General features: G+C 23.8%; 5 protein-coding genes across 6 annotated transcripts; 2 read left to right on the forward strand and 3 right to left on the reverse strand.

Annotated features, from left to right (window-relative positions):
- Nucleotides 1-1642: 1642 nt before the first annotated feature.
- LOC122852212 lies at nucleotides 1643-4161 on the forward strand. The gene is made up of 2 exons (XM_044151864.1): nucleotides 1643-1858; nucleotides 1942-4161. The coding sequence occupies exon 2, from the start codon at nucleotides 1989-1991 to the stop codon at nucleotides 4020-4022; it is 2034 nt and encodes a 677-aa protein (XP_044007799.1). The 5' UTR covers nucleotides 1643-1858; nucleotides 1942-1988; the 3' UTR covers nucleotides 4023-4161.
- On the reverse strand, nucleotides 4094-8189 carry LOC122852211 (uncharacterized protein PFB0145c-like). Its single transcript, XM_044151863.1, has 7 exons — nucleotides 8015-8189; nucleotides 7721-7949; nucleotides 7536-7661; nucleotides 4845-7465; nucleotides 4650-4776; nucleotides 4438-4580; nucleotides 4094-4373 (listed from the first exon to the last, which is right to left on the reverse strand). Exons 1-7 carry the CDS (start codon nucleotides 8063-8065, stop codon nucleotides 4176-4178), a joined length of 3495 nt encoding a protein of 1164 aa, XP_044007798.1. The 5' UTR covers nucleotides 8066-8189; the 3' UTR covers nucleotides 4094-4175.
- Nucleotides 8190-8261: 72 nt separating this feature from the next.
- LOC122852214 (rabankyrin-5) lies at nucleotides 8262-14863 on the forward strand. Its single transcript, XM_044151866.1, has 6 exons — nucleotides 8262-8672; nucleotides 8738-9297; nucleotides 9383-9532; nucleotides 11917-12320; nucleotides 12388-14568; nucleotides 14640-14863. Exons 1-6 carry the CDS (start codon nucleotides 8669-8671, stop codon nucleotides 14767-14769), a joined length of 3429 nt encoding a protein of 1142 aa, XP_044007801.1. The 5' UTR covers nucleotides 8262-8668; the 3' UTR covers nucleotides 14770-14863.
- LOC122852215 lies at nucleotides 9552-10778 on the reverse strand. Its single transcript, XM_044151867.1, has 3 exons — nucleotides 10616-10778; nucleotides 10216-10401; nucleotides 9552-9986 (listed from the first exon to the last, which is right to left on the reverse strand). The coding sequence occupies exons 1-3, from the start codon at nucleotides 10671-10673 to the stop codon at nucleotides 9715-9717; spliced, it is 516 nt and encodes a 171-aa protein (XP_044007802.1). The 5' UTR covers nucleotides 10674-10778; the 3' UTR covers nucleotides 9552-9714.
- On the reverse strand, nucleotides 14613-16081 carry LOC122852216 (cytochrome b-c1 complex subunit 6, mitochondrial-like). 2 transcript variants are annotated; one of them, XM_044151868.1, is made up of 4 exons: nucleotides 16063-16081; nucleotides 15687-15799; nucleotides 15497-15600; nucleotides 15035-15302 (listed from the first exon to the last, which is right to left on the reverse strand). In XM_044151868.1, exons 3-4 carry the CDS (start codon nucleotides 15590-15592, stop codon nucleotides 15129-15131), a joined length of 270 nt encoding a protein of 89 aa, XP_044007803.1. In that variant the 5' UTR covers nucleotides 15593-15600; nucleotides 15687-15799; nucleotides 16063-16081; the 3' UTR covers nucleotides 15035-15128. The 2 variants fall into 2 exon arrangements, with proteins under 2 accessions (XP_044007804.1, XP_044007803.1); XM_044151869.1 differs by lacking the exon at nucleotides 16063-16081 and having other exon boundaries at nucleotides 14613-15302; nucleotides 15687-15818.

Raw genomic sequence — 16081 nt, forward strand, 5'->3', positions numbered from 1 at the left:
AGTCTAGAAATAAAACACTACATTGTTACAACTATAAATATTACTCAAATATAAGCACTACACCTGCCATAACGATGGTGCTGAAATCAATGACCAATGTAGTGGTGAATAAAAATTCTTAATATATTTATGATAAAAATTGAAAAGAATTTGAAAACTCATAATATTGACATCGAAATTACGTGAATAACAATTTATGAACTTACAACAAGCATAAAATTACGAGTTATTGAGAAAAAATTCAATCCTGTAAAGACAATATGTCATCGTATGTCAATTGATGAAGAAGTCGTTTTCGAAAAAAAAACTATAAATAAAATACAAAATATTTAAATAAAAAAATGAATTTAATCAAGTACGAATTTTACATAAAAGACAATTCATACTTTTTTTTTTTTTTTTTTCTGATAGATTATTATTAATAAGTGAATTAATTAATGAATTTTGATTAATTTGAATAAACATAAAGATATTAGAATACTTGAAAACAGTATTTTTAACTTATTTGAGACTTATAATTGAAAAATAAAATTTAAATATAATTATGATAAAATGAAAATCTTATAGTACAGTATTTTTAAATGTCCAGATTGATATTAATTAATTTGGATTAATAGTTTTCTTGCTATTTTCAATCGTACTACAAAAAAAAAAAAAAAAAACTTAATTATTTCACTGATAATGCAAGTTTCTATATATTTAAGAATTTAAATCGTTTTTTGCTGATACATTAGCTTCCAAAAATATTGAAATTTAAAAATTCAAAAAATTGAATTAGATGCTTTGAAATGACCTTTTGTCAGTCAAATTAAATTATTCTCGGATTGAATTTTTTTATATTTAAAATTCAAGTATTTGTGTATAAAAAAAAAAATTTATTTTTCAATTTTCGAAATTCAGTTTCTAATTAATTTGAAACATATATAGTATACTTAATATTTATTTATTTATATATATATTTACAGCTTCGATAAATAAATAGTTTGTTATGTTATTTTTATTAATTAAAATAACATAAATTTCATACTCAGTTTGTTTAAATATTATTTTACTGTTCATTATAAATTTATTGCTTTTTATTTTATATAGGAATGAATGAGAATATACATGTACAGCGTAAGAAATATATTTCTATAATAATATAAACCGCATGCGGTTTAGGGTCTTTCGACGTTGAAAACTCCTACCGAGTATTAGGATAACAGAAAAAGTTAGGAGATATTCGATGATAAGTTCGATATTCCTATTCGAATGTATGATGCCCTGATACCAGTCCTCACTCACTGGGTCTCTGAGCAATGATTTCATGTCATGACACTGAAGCGAGAGGAGCGTCTATATGTTAACGTCTCGAATTTCCTGATCCAGGGATAATTCAGGTTCCCAAATTAAAAAATAATTATGAAAATGACAAAATATTGAATAAAAATTATTGATAAATTATTAATGTACCCCTAAGAAGTCATAAATATAAAAAACAACCCTCTGAAAATAGTTACATTGTGTTTAAGAATAGATAAATTAAAATTAATAAATAATTTAATTCAAAACAATTGTTTTGATGAAAAATAAACGCCATCTCTGATGGAAAGTTTCCAATCTTTATGCCACCATTTTATGACGTTGATAAAGATCATTGTTTATATGACAGTCAGACAGTGTGTGTGCACTTGTAGAATAATAAAAAAAATAAAAATAAACAACAACAAGGAAAATAATATATTTAATTAATTTTAATTATTAACAAAAGATGAAATATTTAAATTATTTATATTTTTTTTACTAATCGAAAAAGTTTTGTGTGATAAGAAAATATACCTATAAGTTTGATGTTTTTTTAATTTTGTTAACAATTGACGTAAGTTAAAAAAAAAAATATGAATACGTTAAAATAGTGTCAAAGTCATTAATAATTTATTTTTTACTTTAACAACATTTCAGATAATTTATTATTGATTTTAAATATAAATGAAAAATAGCAAAATAAAATGCCACATCCTTGTGTTGTTTGTGGTCGTTCACGTATGAATCCAAATAATCGTAAAGAAGATTATATGTTTTTTGGTTTTCCAGTAAATAATGACGATAGATGTAAAAAATGGCTTGAATTTTGTTCTCGTGATGATTTATATAAATTAAATAAAAAACAATTATCACAAAGAATGATATGTTCAAAACATTTTATTAAAAATGATTTTGTCAATGAATTTCGTGATAGATTAACATGTACAGCTGTACCAACAATATATGATCCAAAACAAAGTTTATACAATATAACATGTCTTATTTGTGGTAAAACAAGAAATGATCCACCATTAAATGATGATGATGTTCCATCATTTCATCATTTTCCAGGTGAAGAATTTCGTTGTTTAAAATGGCTTGATTTTGTTGGTGTTGATTCATATTACAGATTAACAAGAAAAGAAATATTATACTGTTATATTTGTTCACGTCATTTTGCTAAATCACAATTTAAAAATGGCTATAAAAATCGTTTAATTAATAATGCAATTCCAAGTATTAAAAATCCAGATATTGATATTAATAATGATGAATATATAAATAATATATTAATTAATAATGATGATGATAATGATGATAATGATGATGATGATGATAATAAGACAATTATTTATGAGCCATTATCAAAAGATATATTAGAAAGTAAAGCATGTGCATCATGTGGTAGATTACGCATTGATCCACTTGGTAAAAGTCATAATTATAAATTTCATCCATTTCCAGCTTATGAAATTGGTAGATGTTTAAAATGGTGTCAATTTTTAGGACGTGAAGATTTATTAAAAATGTCACCAAATCAAATAAGAAAACTTGTATTATGTTCACGTCATTTTATGCATGATCAAACATTTAAAAAATTTGGTCCATGTGATGCTGTACCAACAATTAAATATAATACAACAACAACATTAACAACAAAAACAAATGATAAAAAATATATTCATGATAATATTGATGATATTGAAGAATTTTTAAAATCTGATAATTTTAATATATTAAATCAACCAATTATATCAAGTAAAAAACCACATATTGATGATAAACCAGCACCATTAGCAAAAAAACGTGGTAAACAAAAACGTTCAACATTCATTAATATTCCAAAACCAAAACAAAATGATAATAAAATATTTGCAAAATTACCATTACCTCCAACAACTTGTAATAATTGGAGATTTCAAATTCCAAATCAATATCATCCAATAACAATTTCTAATAACATAACAACAACAAGCTTAATTAATGATAATAATAAAAAAATTATTTTACCATTTACTGGAAATATATCAAATTTTGGTACACCAATACCAGTATCAAGTCTTTCTTGTATACCACCAGGATTATTATTTAAAATTGATTTACCACAAAAAGAAAAAATTGGTAGAGGAAGACCATCAAAAAAAAAACAACAGTTAGATTATAAAATAATAACAAATATTGATAATAAAAATTATGAAAAACAATTTTTAATTGATGATAATGTTACTGAAAATTTAGAAACAGATGCTCTTACTGAATGTATGGAAGAAGATAATCAAATAATTGAACAACTTGAAGAAGAAACTGAATATTATGATGAACAATTGCATGATTATGATAATACTGATATTGAAAATTTTATTTATACTGAAGAACGTTTAGATTCAGAGCCAGAATATATTCAAGAAGAAATATTAGATGTTAAAATGCAAGATAATAATGAACAGTTAATTGAAGAATCAAATCAAGACTATAAAATTGAATATATTGATGATGATAATATTATTAATAATGATGATAATATGCCAACATCAACTGACATTATGGAAATGAATAGAAAAGAGTGTAGAAAAAAAAGGAAAAATAAATCAACACCAACATGTCGACGAACAATATTACCAATAAAACAAGAAGTAAATTATTTTTTTAAAAAATTAAAACCATTATTTAAAAAATTACCACGAAAATCTAAAGCACATATTAAATTGGCAATTGTTAATATGGTTGATCAATTATAATTTAATAAATCTAATTATTGTAAATATAAATTAAAATATATTTAAAAGATGTGGATCAAAATTAAAAGATATTTTTTTTACTCTGGGTTTTATGTGTCTAGATGATGTCTGTAAAATTTTAAATAAATATACAAATTACAAATATAGCTATTATTATTCAGACTCAAGACCATATGGTTTAAGAATAAATCCTTCAGACTCTTTGCTTGGTTGATAGGTAAAAAAAATTTTTTTAAATTTATCAGTAGCACATGGTACTTGTCCTTGTTCCAATAAATTCCACATTTTTCTTGACTCATCAACTCTATGCTTTCTTGTATCACTGAAGAATTTAATTTTTTGCATTTCAATCTTTAAAAAAACAAAAAAATATTATTATAAAATTAACTATTAATTTTAATTATACAAGCATTACCTTTTTAGTTAATTTACTCAGTGTTTTGTGATTAAGTTGCTTTTTTTTATCATCTGATAAGTGAAGTTGCGGTGCTTCTAATTTATTTGATGAATCTTTATCAGAAGAATCAAATAACTTTTCCATGTTTTCCAAATATTCATCTTAAAAATTTTATTATTATTATTAGTAAGTAATTTTAATTGTTAATTAATGATAAATTAATAATTTACTATTTTTTTTGTCAGATGTTTTGAAACCCTTTCTATACATTATCCAAATTTTGAGTGGTGGAATTTCGTGACATGCTGGTAGTTTGGCAAATAGACATCCTTCTTCTGCCATTTCATCTAATGCAATCTAAAATATAGCTTGATAAATATATTACATTTGATTCATTATTTAAATATTAATATCAACAACAGTACCTTCATCATTGTTGATAAATTTCCATCACCAACATCATCATTATTATTTTCTTTAAATAAATTACTACCATCTATTTTATTAATTGAATTTATTTTTAAACTTTCCATTGTACTATTTTTTTTAATTTCTTCATTCATATTATCATTTAAAATTATTTCTTTTTCACTAAATTTATTCTTTTTTATTTCTTCATTAATATTATCATCCAAAAAATTTACTTTTTCTTTAATTTTTTTGTTTATATTATCATTTAAAAAAATTTCATTTTCACTAAATTCGTTCTTTGTTATTTCTTCATTATTATCATTATCTAAAAAATTTACTTTTTCTTTAACTTCATTCTTTTTTATTTCTTCATTAATATTTTCATTTAAAACATTTTCTTTTTCTTTAAAATCATTTTTTTTAATTATTATTTCATCATTTATTAATGAATTTAAACTTGATTTTTTTTCTTCTTTATTAATAGACATTTTTTTTAAATCTTTATCTATTTTTTTTTTATGTTTATGATTATTCTTTTTTTTTTCTTTATTATGTATAATATCATCATGTTTTTTTGTTTCATGTTTTTTTTTAATTTTAATTTTTTTTGAATATTCATGGATTTCTTTATTATTTAATGAAGCAATGTCTGATTTTGATTTTTCATTATTAATTGTTTTAATTGTATCATCATTTATAATTTCATCTGGTACATAATCATCTTCAAATTCTTTTTGATATTTTGGAATAAATTCTGTTACAGACCAATGATGATGCTTGCTCATTGATTTAATTGATTCAACATCAGGCTCACTTGGTTCTGGTGTAACTTCAGTGGGTGTTTGTAATGATATTCCTGATAAAATAAAACAATTCATTTTATCATCATCATTTCTTAATGATCCACCAACAGATATTTTTATATTATCACGATATTTTTTTCCATTAATCAAAGTTACTTGATTTTCTAATTTTTTTTGATTCAACAAATTGTCAAATGGATTTGGCTTACACTTGTCTTCATCACAACCAATACACTTTTTACATTTAACAATTTCTTCATCAAGCTTATTTACTATTGAGATTTCTTCTGGTGGTAGTTTTGGCTGTCGTGCTAACTTAATTCTTTCCATTTCTTCTTCATATTTTTTATCATTTTGTCTGCATATTTTTTCGAATTTTATAAATATCTCATTATTTTTAAATTTATCAGTACATTCACGACAAGTTGTTGTTGTTTTTGTGGAGTTTTTACCTATACAAACACCATCATCTTCATCAACACAAGTTAATTTTTGATTTTCATAAAATTCTAATGATCTATCTTCATTTCTGCATTCACATGGAGGAATATTTTTAACTATTGGTACTTTTGGAATTAATCTTCTGGGTATATGTTGCATTTGTTTGGTAATTCCTGACATTTGATACTTGATCTTATCATTTTGCATGATTACAGAATTAATTATTGATTTATTGACTAGTTTATCCTCAGAGGGAACAACAAATGGCTCGTTTAGTGATGAACCAGATAAACTTTCTGGTGGTGAATTTAATACTAATGAACTAACAATATATCTTTTTCCAGTTTCGCCAGTTGTTATATTGTCAATAACAATATTTGGAATTTTAGATTCACGATAACTTTTTTTATATTTTATTTGTTGTCTACAAGCACAACATCCATCACATACATCAACTGGAAATATTTTTTGTGTTATTTCACGAACGTTATCTATCATTTTATTAGCTACTTTCTCGAGATAGTAAAATTCTGTTTCGACATTGACAAACCATTCTTGCCATTTTAGGGAAAGATTTTCTTTTCCAGGTGGAAATATTTTTTTTTCATAATTATCTAATCGTGATAATCTATTGTACAAATAATCATATTTTTCTAATGAATTTTTAACTGGTATTTCATTTTTTAAATTTTCTTTAATAATTTTTTTATTTTGTTGTTTTTTTTTCTTTAAATTTCCATTGATATTTTCATTGTTATTTTGTTGATCTTTTTTCTTTTTTTTATAAATTTTATCAATTGACTTTTCGTTTATGTAATTATCATTATTATTTTTAATAACTTTTTGTTTTTTTAATTTTTTTAAAACAATTTTATCATTTTTTTCTTCATTAATTTTATTATCTATTAAATTTTCTTCATCAATTTTTGATACTAATGTTGTTAATGATGATGGTGCACCAGTTGTCTTGCTTATTTCTCCAATACTTTTTTCTTTTATTTCATCATAAATATAATCATCAGTGTTTGTAATACTTTGTGATTTTATTTCATCATAAATATAATCATCAGTATTTGTAATACTTTTTGATTTAATTTCATCCAAAGTATAATCATCAGTCTTTGTAATTTCTTGCTGACTCTGCTTAGTTGTTTCTGTGACAAATGATGATGATGTTGGTGTTGAATGATTTTCTTCAATTATTGAATAATCATTTTCAATTTTTAAACATTGAGGTAATATAATTTGTGGTTGAATTTGTGATTTTCTTAATTCATACCATTTTCGTAAATTACTTTTATATAATCCCCAATCAGGTGGCTCACTAAAAGTTGAATCTAAATATGGTGATCCAGTTTTTTTTACTCGTGTTATAAATTTTGGAGGTAATGCTAGATAAATAATTTAAATTAATATAAATATTTTTTATCAATTAAATTAAATTAAGCAAATAAAAATCACGTTTTTTTGGATATTCTTGGATTTTTCCCATTGGCAATCTTCGATGAAGTTCTAAAAGTATTTCTGGTAGCTTTAAAAATGCTATACTTGTCAAAATAATTCTCTCATTACAGCTATAATTTTTCCCTGTAAAATTAATATTTAAAATAATCTTGATATTATATTTTTTTTTAAATAATACTTACTATATGGTTCATCTTGAAAATATGATCCTGTTATAAATTTATAAATTTCACAAAGATATTTAACTGGATCAAGACTACTTTTAATTTGTAATTTTCTAATTTCTTTTGATGATATTTTAACAAATGTTGATGTTATTCCAATATCCATTAATAATCTTTTACTTTTTCCAGTAACATTTTCTTCATAGTCAGCTTTTATGACATTTTTCAATGAAGTTATTAATTCCATCTGAAATAAATCATAATATTAATTTTTATTATTAAATTTACATTATTTTTTTTTGTGGCTATTACCTGATGAATCGACAAATCCTGGTACCATCTTGGTATTTTTCCAATTTTCATTTTTTAATATATAAACAAGAATTTTGACATTCACACATTTCAAATTACAAAAATTTTATTATTATTAAAAAAAAAAACATGGACGACATGTCATGTTAACTCACAACATTTCCAACAGATGTCTAAATAATTGGAATTTTCTGACTAATAATAATAACAACAAAAATAGTAATCATAAAAAAAAAAAAAAGTGAGATTGGTGTTGTCATTAAATCTCGCCCATTGAATAACATTCCAAAATTTAATTTATTATCATCAAACAAGTAATTATCTAATTTAGTTATTATAAAAATCTAAAAACTACTCATCTATTTTTTTAAATATTTAATAATACAATTAGATTTGTTTATTATTAATAACAGTTAATATATTTTTACAAACCAAAAATTTAAGAGAAAGCAGAATAAGTAAACAGTTATTAATTTTGACACAATCGCCGGGTCATAAGTGTCATCTGAAATCTGTCAAAAATAATATCAAATTGCAAATAATATCAACAGTATAATTAACATAAATAAAAATCATGAAAAGTTGATTTTTTTTTTAAATGTTTTTTGGTACTAACAACCAAAATAGCCAGAAGTTTATTTTATCAAATTAGTCATGGGTAAGTTTTTATTTTTTATCATGTTTTTAAAGAGGCTAAAAAAATAAAAATTTGTTTTATTTTAGATGATACAAATGAATCACAAAAATGGCAACAACACTTGTCACTATTAAAAACTCAGTATGTTAATTTATATACATCAAATACAGAGTTACAACAAAAATATGCAATAGCAACATCATCAAATAATTCATCAAGTTTTATTGAACGTTTGTTAAATACAATATCATCATTGTACGAGGACAAACGTTATAGTGATATAACAATAAAATTAATAAATGAAAATATACCAGCTCATAAATTTATTTTAAATGCAAGAAGTGATTATTGGTTAGATAAAAAATTTGATAATTTAATTGAATATGATTGGACTCATTTATCAAATGATGTTGGTAAAATATTATTAAAATGGATTTATACAAGTATTGTTGAACGTGATAATTTAACACTTGAATTAATGAAAGCTGCTGCTTTATTTCAATTAAATGAACTTGTATTACAATGTGAAATTTATTTAATTGGTACAGTATCATTGAGAGATTGTGTTGCTCTTTATACTGCTGCTGATCAACTTAATGCTGATAAACTTAGAGAACATTGTAGTTCATTAATATCAACACACTGGGTTAATAATTTTTAATGTTACATGAATTTTTCGATTCTATTTACTTGATTTTTATTAATTTGTAAATTTGTTGTGATGTTTACAGGATGATTTAACTGGTGATGATTTTAAAGATATGCCTGGTGCATTATTATATGAATTATTAAAAACAAAAAGTGATTATCCACTTCATTCAGCAGTACGTCTTGAACGTGAAGATGTTGTATTTTTATATTTGGTAGAACATAATGCAGAGGTGAGTTTTATATTTAAAAAATTTTATTCTTATCATAATTATACATCTTAAAAATTACATTGAGTACCTTATTGTCATTAACACTCACAGCACAATTCAATAATCATAGTATGAACAAAAAAAAAATAATATCAGTCCATGCAAAAAAAAAATATTCATTATAAATTATTGATTTAATATTATCAAGATATTAATTGAATTATCAAACCAATTGTTATGAAAGATAGCATATTTTTATTTAATGAAATGCTTGAATTGCATAAATCACCAGAACAAAAACAATATTCTGGTGGTCCACCTGGTGATCCACGATCTTCACCAGTAATACAACCTTCTTTGTAGGCTGTTTGTACAATTCTCTCTTTAACATTCCATTTTCTTTTATCAAAATCGTAAGCTTGAAAACGATCAAGTTGGGGAGTACAACCTCGCTCTACACTTGTATTAATTATTGCTGTAATCAAACAAAAAAATAATTACAAAAATATGACTCATTGCAGCGTATTTACATTCCTTTTTTTTTTTATTTATCAACAGGATGTTTAACTTGTTTTGATTATTGCACTCAATTGCGCAGATATAGTTTAGGTATATTTATTTTTTATTCTTTAGTAAATGATTTTAATTAACAATAAACAAATTAAATTATTTATATATTATTTTATTTAAATTGAAAGACTTACTTCCGTTTCGTAATCGATGATGAATTGTTCTCTTCATACACAATGTTGACTGTGGACAATCAACTTGAAATTTTTCACTTCCATCAAAGTGATTACATATTTGACTAGTTTTTTTATTCTCAATATATACTGGAGCAACAGTACATTTAAAACATGTTATTCCCTCGCTTCTACATTCTGATATCACTGTTAATTAAAAAGAAGAAAAAAAAAACAAAACATTTTATAAATATAAAACAAATAACAATGATATTTATAAAAATCTTTAAATAAACATAGAAACTTTCACAAAAAAAAAAAATATCTTTAAATCTTATTTGAAAGTTTTAAAATAATACAGTTAACATGATAATAATAATAATAATTATTTTTTTATTTATAAATTAAATATATTTCTTACAAGCAATTATTATTATTGTCCATAAATAAATTAACTGTTTTAGCCAACAGTTATTCATTGTTCTAGTTGATATTTTAAATCGAAATTTTTAACAAATTAATTTAACACCACTATCATAACACAATAAATTATTATAATTTATTTTAATCAAACACTATTTTCCTCTCTCTCTCTTTTAATCACAAGTTTTATAAATTGATAATTAATATCATCAAGTTATTTAGCCCTGAATTTTTTTGTTATTTCGTCGACTAAATTGATTCGATTATTGATTATTTACCAAATAGGTCAATCGTATATTTATAATTATGCTTTACTTGTAGGTGTTTATTTATTATATGATGAAATTTATTGTATGACTACTATGACAGTAGTTGTTTTTTTTAAAAAACAATAACATCCTGCTTGATGAAGAGTCGGATGCTGACTTACAGCTTGTAGAACCAAGTTGCTGCTCATTGCTGTCACTCGTTGCCACGTCATATCCCCACTACCATATTGTATTTTTTTTTTTTTTTTTTTATCAACTTCATCTGTATCAATACATTCACATTTAACACTATTCTATAATATATACACAAACACTTCATATCATTTTTTATTATAAGCAATAAAAAAAAAAAATTGTTTTCCTCAAAACATTTTTTACTATGAATCATCAATTCCATCAACTTTTACTCACAAAGAATTTAAATAATATAATTTATTATTTAATTTTTATGCATTTTATTTATTTAATCATTCATAATTATTATTAATAATTTATTAACAATTCTTAATACTGTTTATTGTAAAATTATATTTAAATTTCTTTTTTTTTTTTTCTTTCTGCTTGGTCAATCGTGTATATTTCGAAATAACAATTTAAATTATTTCACTACACGCATAGATTATGTTTTCTTTGAAATAAATCATCTATTTTAAAATAATAAATAACTAGTTTTATTATTATTTTGTTTTTAATTTAACTTCCGCAGGCAATGTATGCTTACGGATGCGTATAGAGTTACGATTTGTTGAGATAAAAGTACTTATTCATTCATGTGGTTAACTAATGATGAGGGTCTTTATTATCATTACTATTATTTATATTTTTTAAATATTTATAAATTGTTATTTTTTTTTTTTGTTAAATGTACATATTAATAATTCATTTAAAAAATTGATTTTATCAGTCACGATGATTCATGATGCTTTAAAACAAACAAAAAAACAGTACATGACAATGTTTTAAATTTCGAATATAAATATTATTATCATTTAGTCATCAATTGTTGATTAATATTATTTATTATTTTTAGCTATCAAAAGCAGTCAATGAAGTTGATAAAAAAGGTAGACGAGCTCTTGAAGTTGCACTTAAATCAAGACAACCATCATTGGCTAAAACTCTTGTTGAACATCAAGCTGATTTAAGTGCTAAAAATTCATGTGGTTTGACACTTTTACAATCATCAATATTCAAGGGTGATTCATATACTGCTGAATTTTTAATTGAACAATTTGAAAATGGTGGAATGTCAGCATGTTTATCTGATACATTGAATATTAATAATGAAATAAATCATGATGATTCTTTAAAATGTTTTGAAGGTGGTACTGTATTGCATCTTATTGCAAAACATAATAATCCAGATATGATTAATATTGCTAGAAAATTATTACAAACTGGAATTAATGAAAATATTCAAGATAACAGAGGATGGTAATATTTATATTTACAATAAATAATATCATAAATTATTTATATTATGATTTTATTTTTATTTTAGGACTGCATTACATTGGAGTATATTTGAAAATCATGAAGCTCTTTTTAATCTTCTTTTAAATTCAAAAAATATACAATTAAATATCATGACAAATGATGGTCATACACCACTATCATTTGCTTTACGTTCAGCTGAATTTGATCAATTAATAGCTGATAAATTATTATCAAAAGGTGCTAATCCAAATCCTGTATATTCAACAACACATGACACTCTTCTTCATATTTTAGCTAAAGAATTACTTGAAGAGCCAGCAATTTACTTGACAAAACATATTAAAAATAATAATAATTTATCAAAAGAATATAATAATGAAGGTTTTACAGTTTTACATGAAGCATGTCGAGCTGGTCTTGCTGATTTAGTTGATGTTATTATTGATAATGATGAATCAAATTGTATAATAACAGTATCAAAAAAAAGTGGTCAAACACCTTTACATTTAGCTGTTATTAATAATCATTATTCAGTTGTTAAAAGTTTATTAAAATTACGTCAAAATATAACTACAGATATAATTAAAAAACAATTAAATATTAAAGATAAATATGGTGAAAGTCCATTAAGTTTATCAATAAATATGTCATTTAAAAAAGGACGTAATATTATTGCAGAATTAATAAATGCAAATGCTGATATTAATGAAAAAAATGAAAAAGGTTTAACACTATTACATCAAGCAATATTAAAAGAAGATACAGAAATAGCAATATATTTACTTGATAATAATGCTGATATGAATGAAAAAACATTAGATGATGAAACACCATTACAATTAAGTGTACATTGTCGTTTAAATGAAGTTGTTGAAGCATTATGTAGACGTGGTGTTGATACATCAATTGGTTGTCCATTATGGGATGCATTAGAATCAAATCAAGAAGATATTGCATCAATACTTGTAACACATGGAGCTGATACTGATTGTTGGTCAACTGGTCCTGATAATTGTTTACAAACTTTGCTACATCGTGCAATTGATGATAATAAAGAAGAAATTGCACAATTTTTAATAAGAAGTGGTTGTGATTTAAATTCACCAAGAAAACCAAATATCAATAGCAATAATAATAATATTGATAAAATTGATAATAGTGATGAAGGATATGATAATTGTACACCATTACATTTATGTTGTCAATGGGGTCTTGAACAAGTTGTACAAACACTTGTTGAACATGGTGCAAATGTTAATTCACGTGATGCAGATGGTAAAACACCAATTCATATTGCAATACAAAATCAACATTCACAAATAATAACATTATTATTATGTCATCCAAATTTAGATTTATCATTAAGAGATAAAAAAGGTTTAAGTCCATTTGCAACAGCATTAACTGTTAGAAATAATAAAGCAGCACAATCAATATTAGATAAATTACCAAGTGCTGCTGAACAATTTGATAATAAAGGTAGAAATTTTTTACATATGGCTATACAAAAATGTGATATGGAAAGTATATTATTTTTATTATCAATACAAGTTGATGTTAATTCACGTGTACAAGATGTAACACAAACACCACCATTACATCTTGCTGTTGTATCTGGTAATGAAATGTTAGTTAGAAGTTTAATACTTGCTGGTGGTAGAGTTAATGATACAGATGCACATAGAAATACAGCATTACATGCTGCTGCTAAATCTGGTCATGCCAGTGTTGTATCAGCATTATTACAAAATAATGTTAATTTTGATGCAATTAATGCTGATGGTGATAATGCATTACATATTGCTGTACGTGAAGGACATGTTAGTGTTGTACGTACATTATTAACTGAATGTACACTTGATGCTGAAACAGTTAATTTAAAAGGAAGAAATCCATTACATGAACTTGCTAGATGTGGACGTGATAATGCAGCAACAATATGTGAATTATTTTTAGAATGTATGGCTAAATATCCAATAAATAATCCTGATGCTGATGGTAATACACCATTATTAATTGCATATATGAAAGGTAATGGTAATTTATGCAGAACTCTTGTTAAAAATGGTGCTTGTCTTGGCTATATGAATAAAGATGGTATTACAATATTTAATTATCAAGTTGCAACTAAACAATTATTGTATCGTTTATTGGATTCATTGACACAAGAATCACCATGGGCTGATAAAGATATTTGTCTTGAATGTGGAACTAAATTTTCTTTAACAATGAGAAAACATCATTGGTAAATAATAAAACAAATTTACTTTATATAAAAAATTATTTAACTAGTTTTAATTGTTATTTCTATTTCAGTCGTCATTGTGGAAGAATATTATGCAGCAAATGTTCAGGACAAGATGTACCAATATTAAAATTTGGTCTCAATAAACCAGTACGTGTTTGTACAGTTTGTTTTGATGTTCTTCAAGTTGGCTCTGAATAAAATATATAATAACTAATATTGTTATCATTTTTCAAAGTAAATTATTGTTATATTAAATATAACAAGCAATATTATTAAATGTATTAACTAAAAATTGTTGTTTTTATATGTATAATCTATAAATCAATGAGAAAAAAAATAATTTAGTCACAACTCATGTATAACGACGACTCATCATTTATTAATTTTTTTTTTTTTTTAAATCTCTAACTTTGAATTTTTATATTATATATACAACAAAACGAAGATCAATAATAATATGATGGTTTTAAGCATTTTTTTGTTGTTGTTTATTGTTATTATTATTATTTAAATATTATTGATTTTATTTTATTTTTTTTGTGGTATACTAATTTGATCTACTTGAGTTTAGAGAAGAGAGTTTTAGCAGCACAATGATCAACACAATGTACATAGTCAAGAATTTCTTCAAGACAGGTTTCAGCTGTTTGCTTCCTGGAGTTGACACGATCATTGCAAGTTGTCAATTTATCCTGGAGTTTTGCACATTTTGGCTGCAATGAACATTCTTCCTACAAAATAAATAGTTCATATTATAATTTTATTACTGATAAACATAGCTAAGAAAATAAATTATACTTTTGGAGTATTTTTTCTTGGAGTATAAATTTCTTGTGTTTAATTTTACATTGTAATATTATTACAGTATAATGACATAAAATAATTAACAATAAATCATTTATTATGTAATTATTATTCAACTTACACGAATGACTTTTTGTGGATCAACTAATTCGGCTTCTTCCTCATCAGCTTTGACAGTAGGCACAAGACTTGCCATGAATTTTTGTATAAACGCCATTTTTAAATCTACAAATAAATTATTTAACAAATCAACATATTAAATAAACACTCAAAAAACAATTAATAATTATATATTTGTATAATAAAAATACCTCAAAAATTTATTCGGCACGAAATTGGACAAAATTCAGCAAACTAGGTTCAGCACAACCATAAACGCATAACTCCAACGTAGATGAGAAACATCAAAGCATCATCAAAGTATCTAACAACAAAAAAAACAAAATCCTAGACAAAAATAAAAATGGCTACCTTATAAACAATATCCTCCATTTTTTTTTTCTGTTATCAATTTGTTGTTTTTCACACCTCAAATTCTTGACAACAATAAATGAGAAAAATAAAAAATAAAGCTTTATTATAATTATAAACAATTATAACTTGTTATAAATTTTTAAAATATATTTTTTTAATGAGGCGGACTCTGGCGGTTTTTATTTGATAAAGTAATCTGTTTTTCTTCATTACCAAGAAAAGTGGTCAGCAT

The sequence above is a fragment of the Aphidius gifuensis genome, linkage group LG3, assembly GCF_014905175.1.
Source record: "Aphidius gifuensis isolate YNYX2018 linkage group LG3, ASM1490517v1, whole genome shotgun sequence".
NCBI classification, from domain to species: domain Eukaryota; kingdom Metazoa; phylum Arthropoda; class Insecta; order Hymenoptera; family Braconidae; genus Aphidius; species Aphidius gifuensis.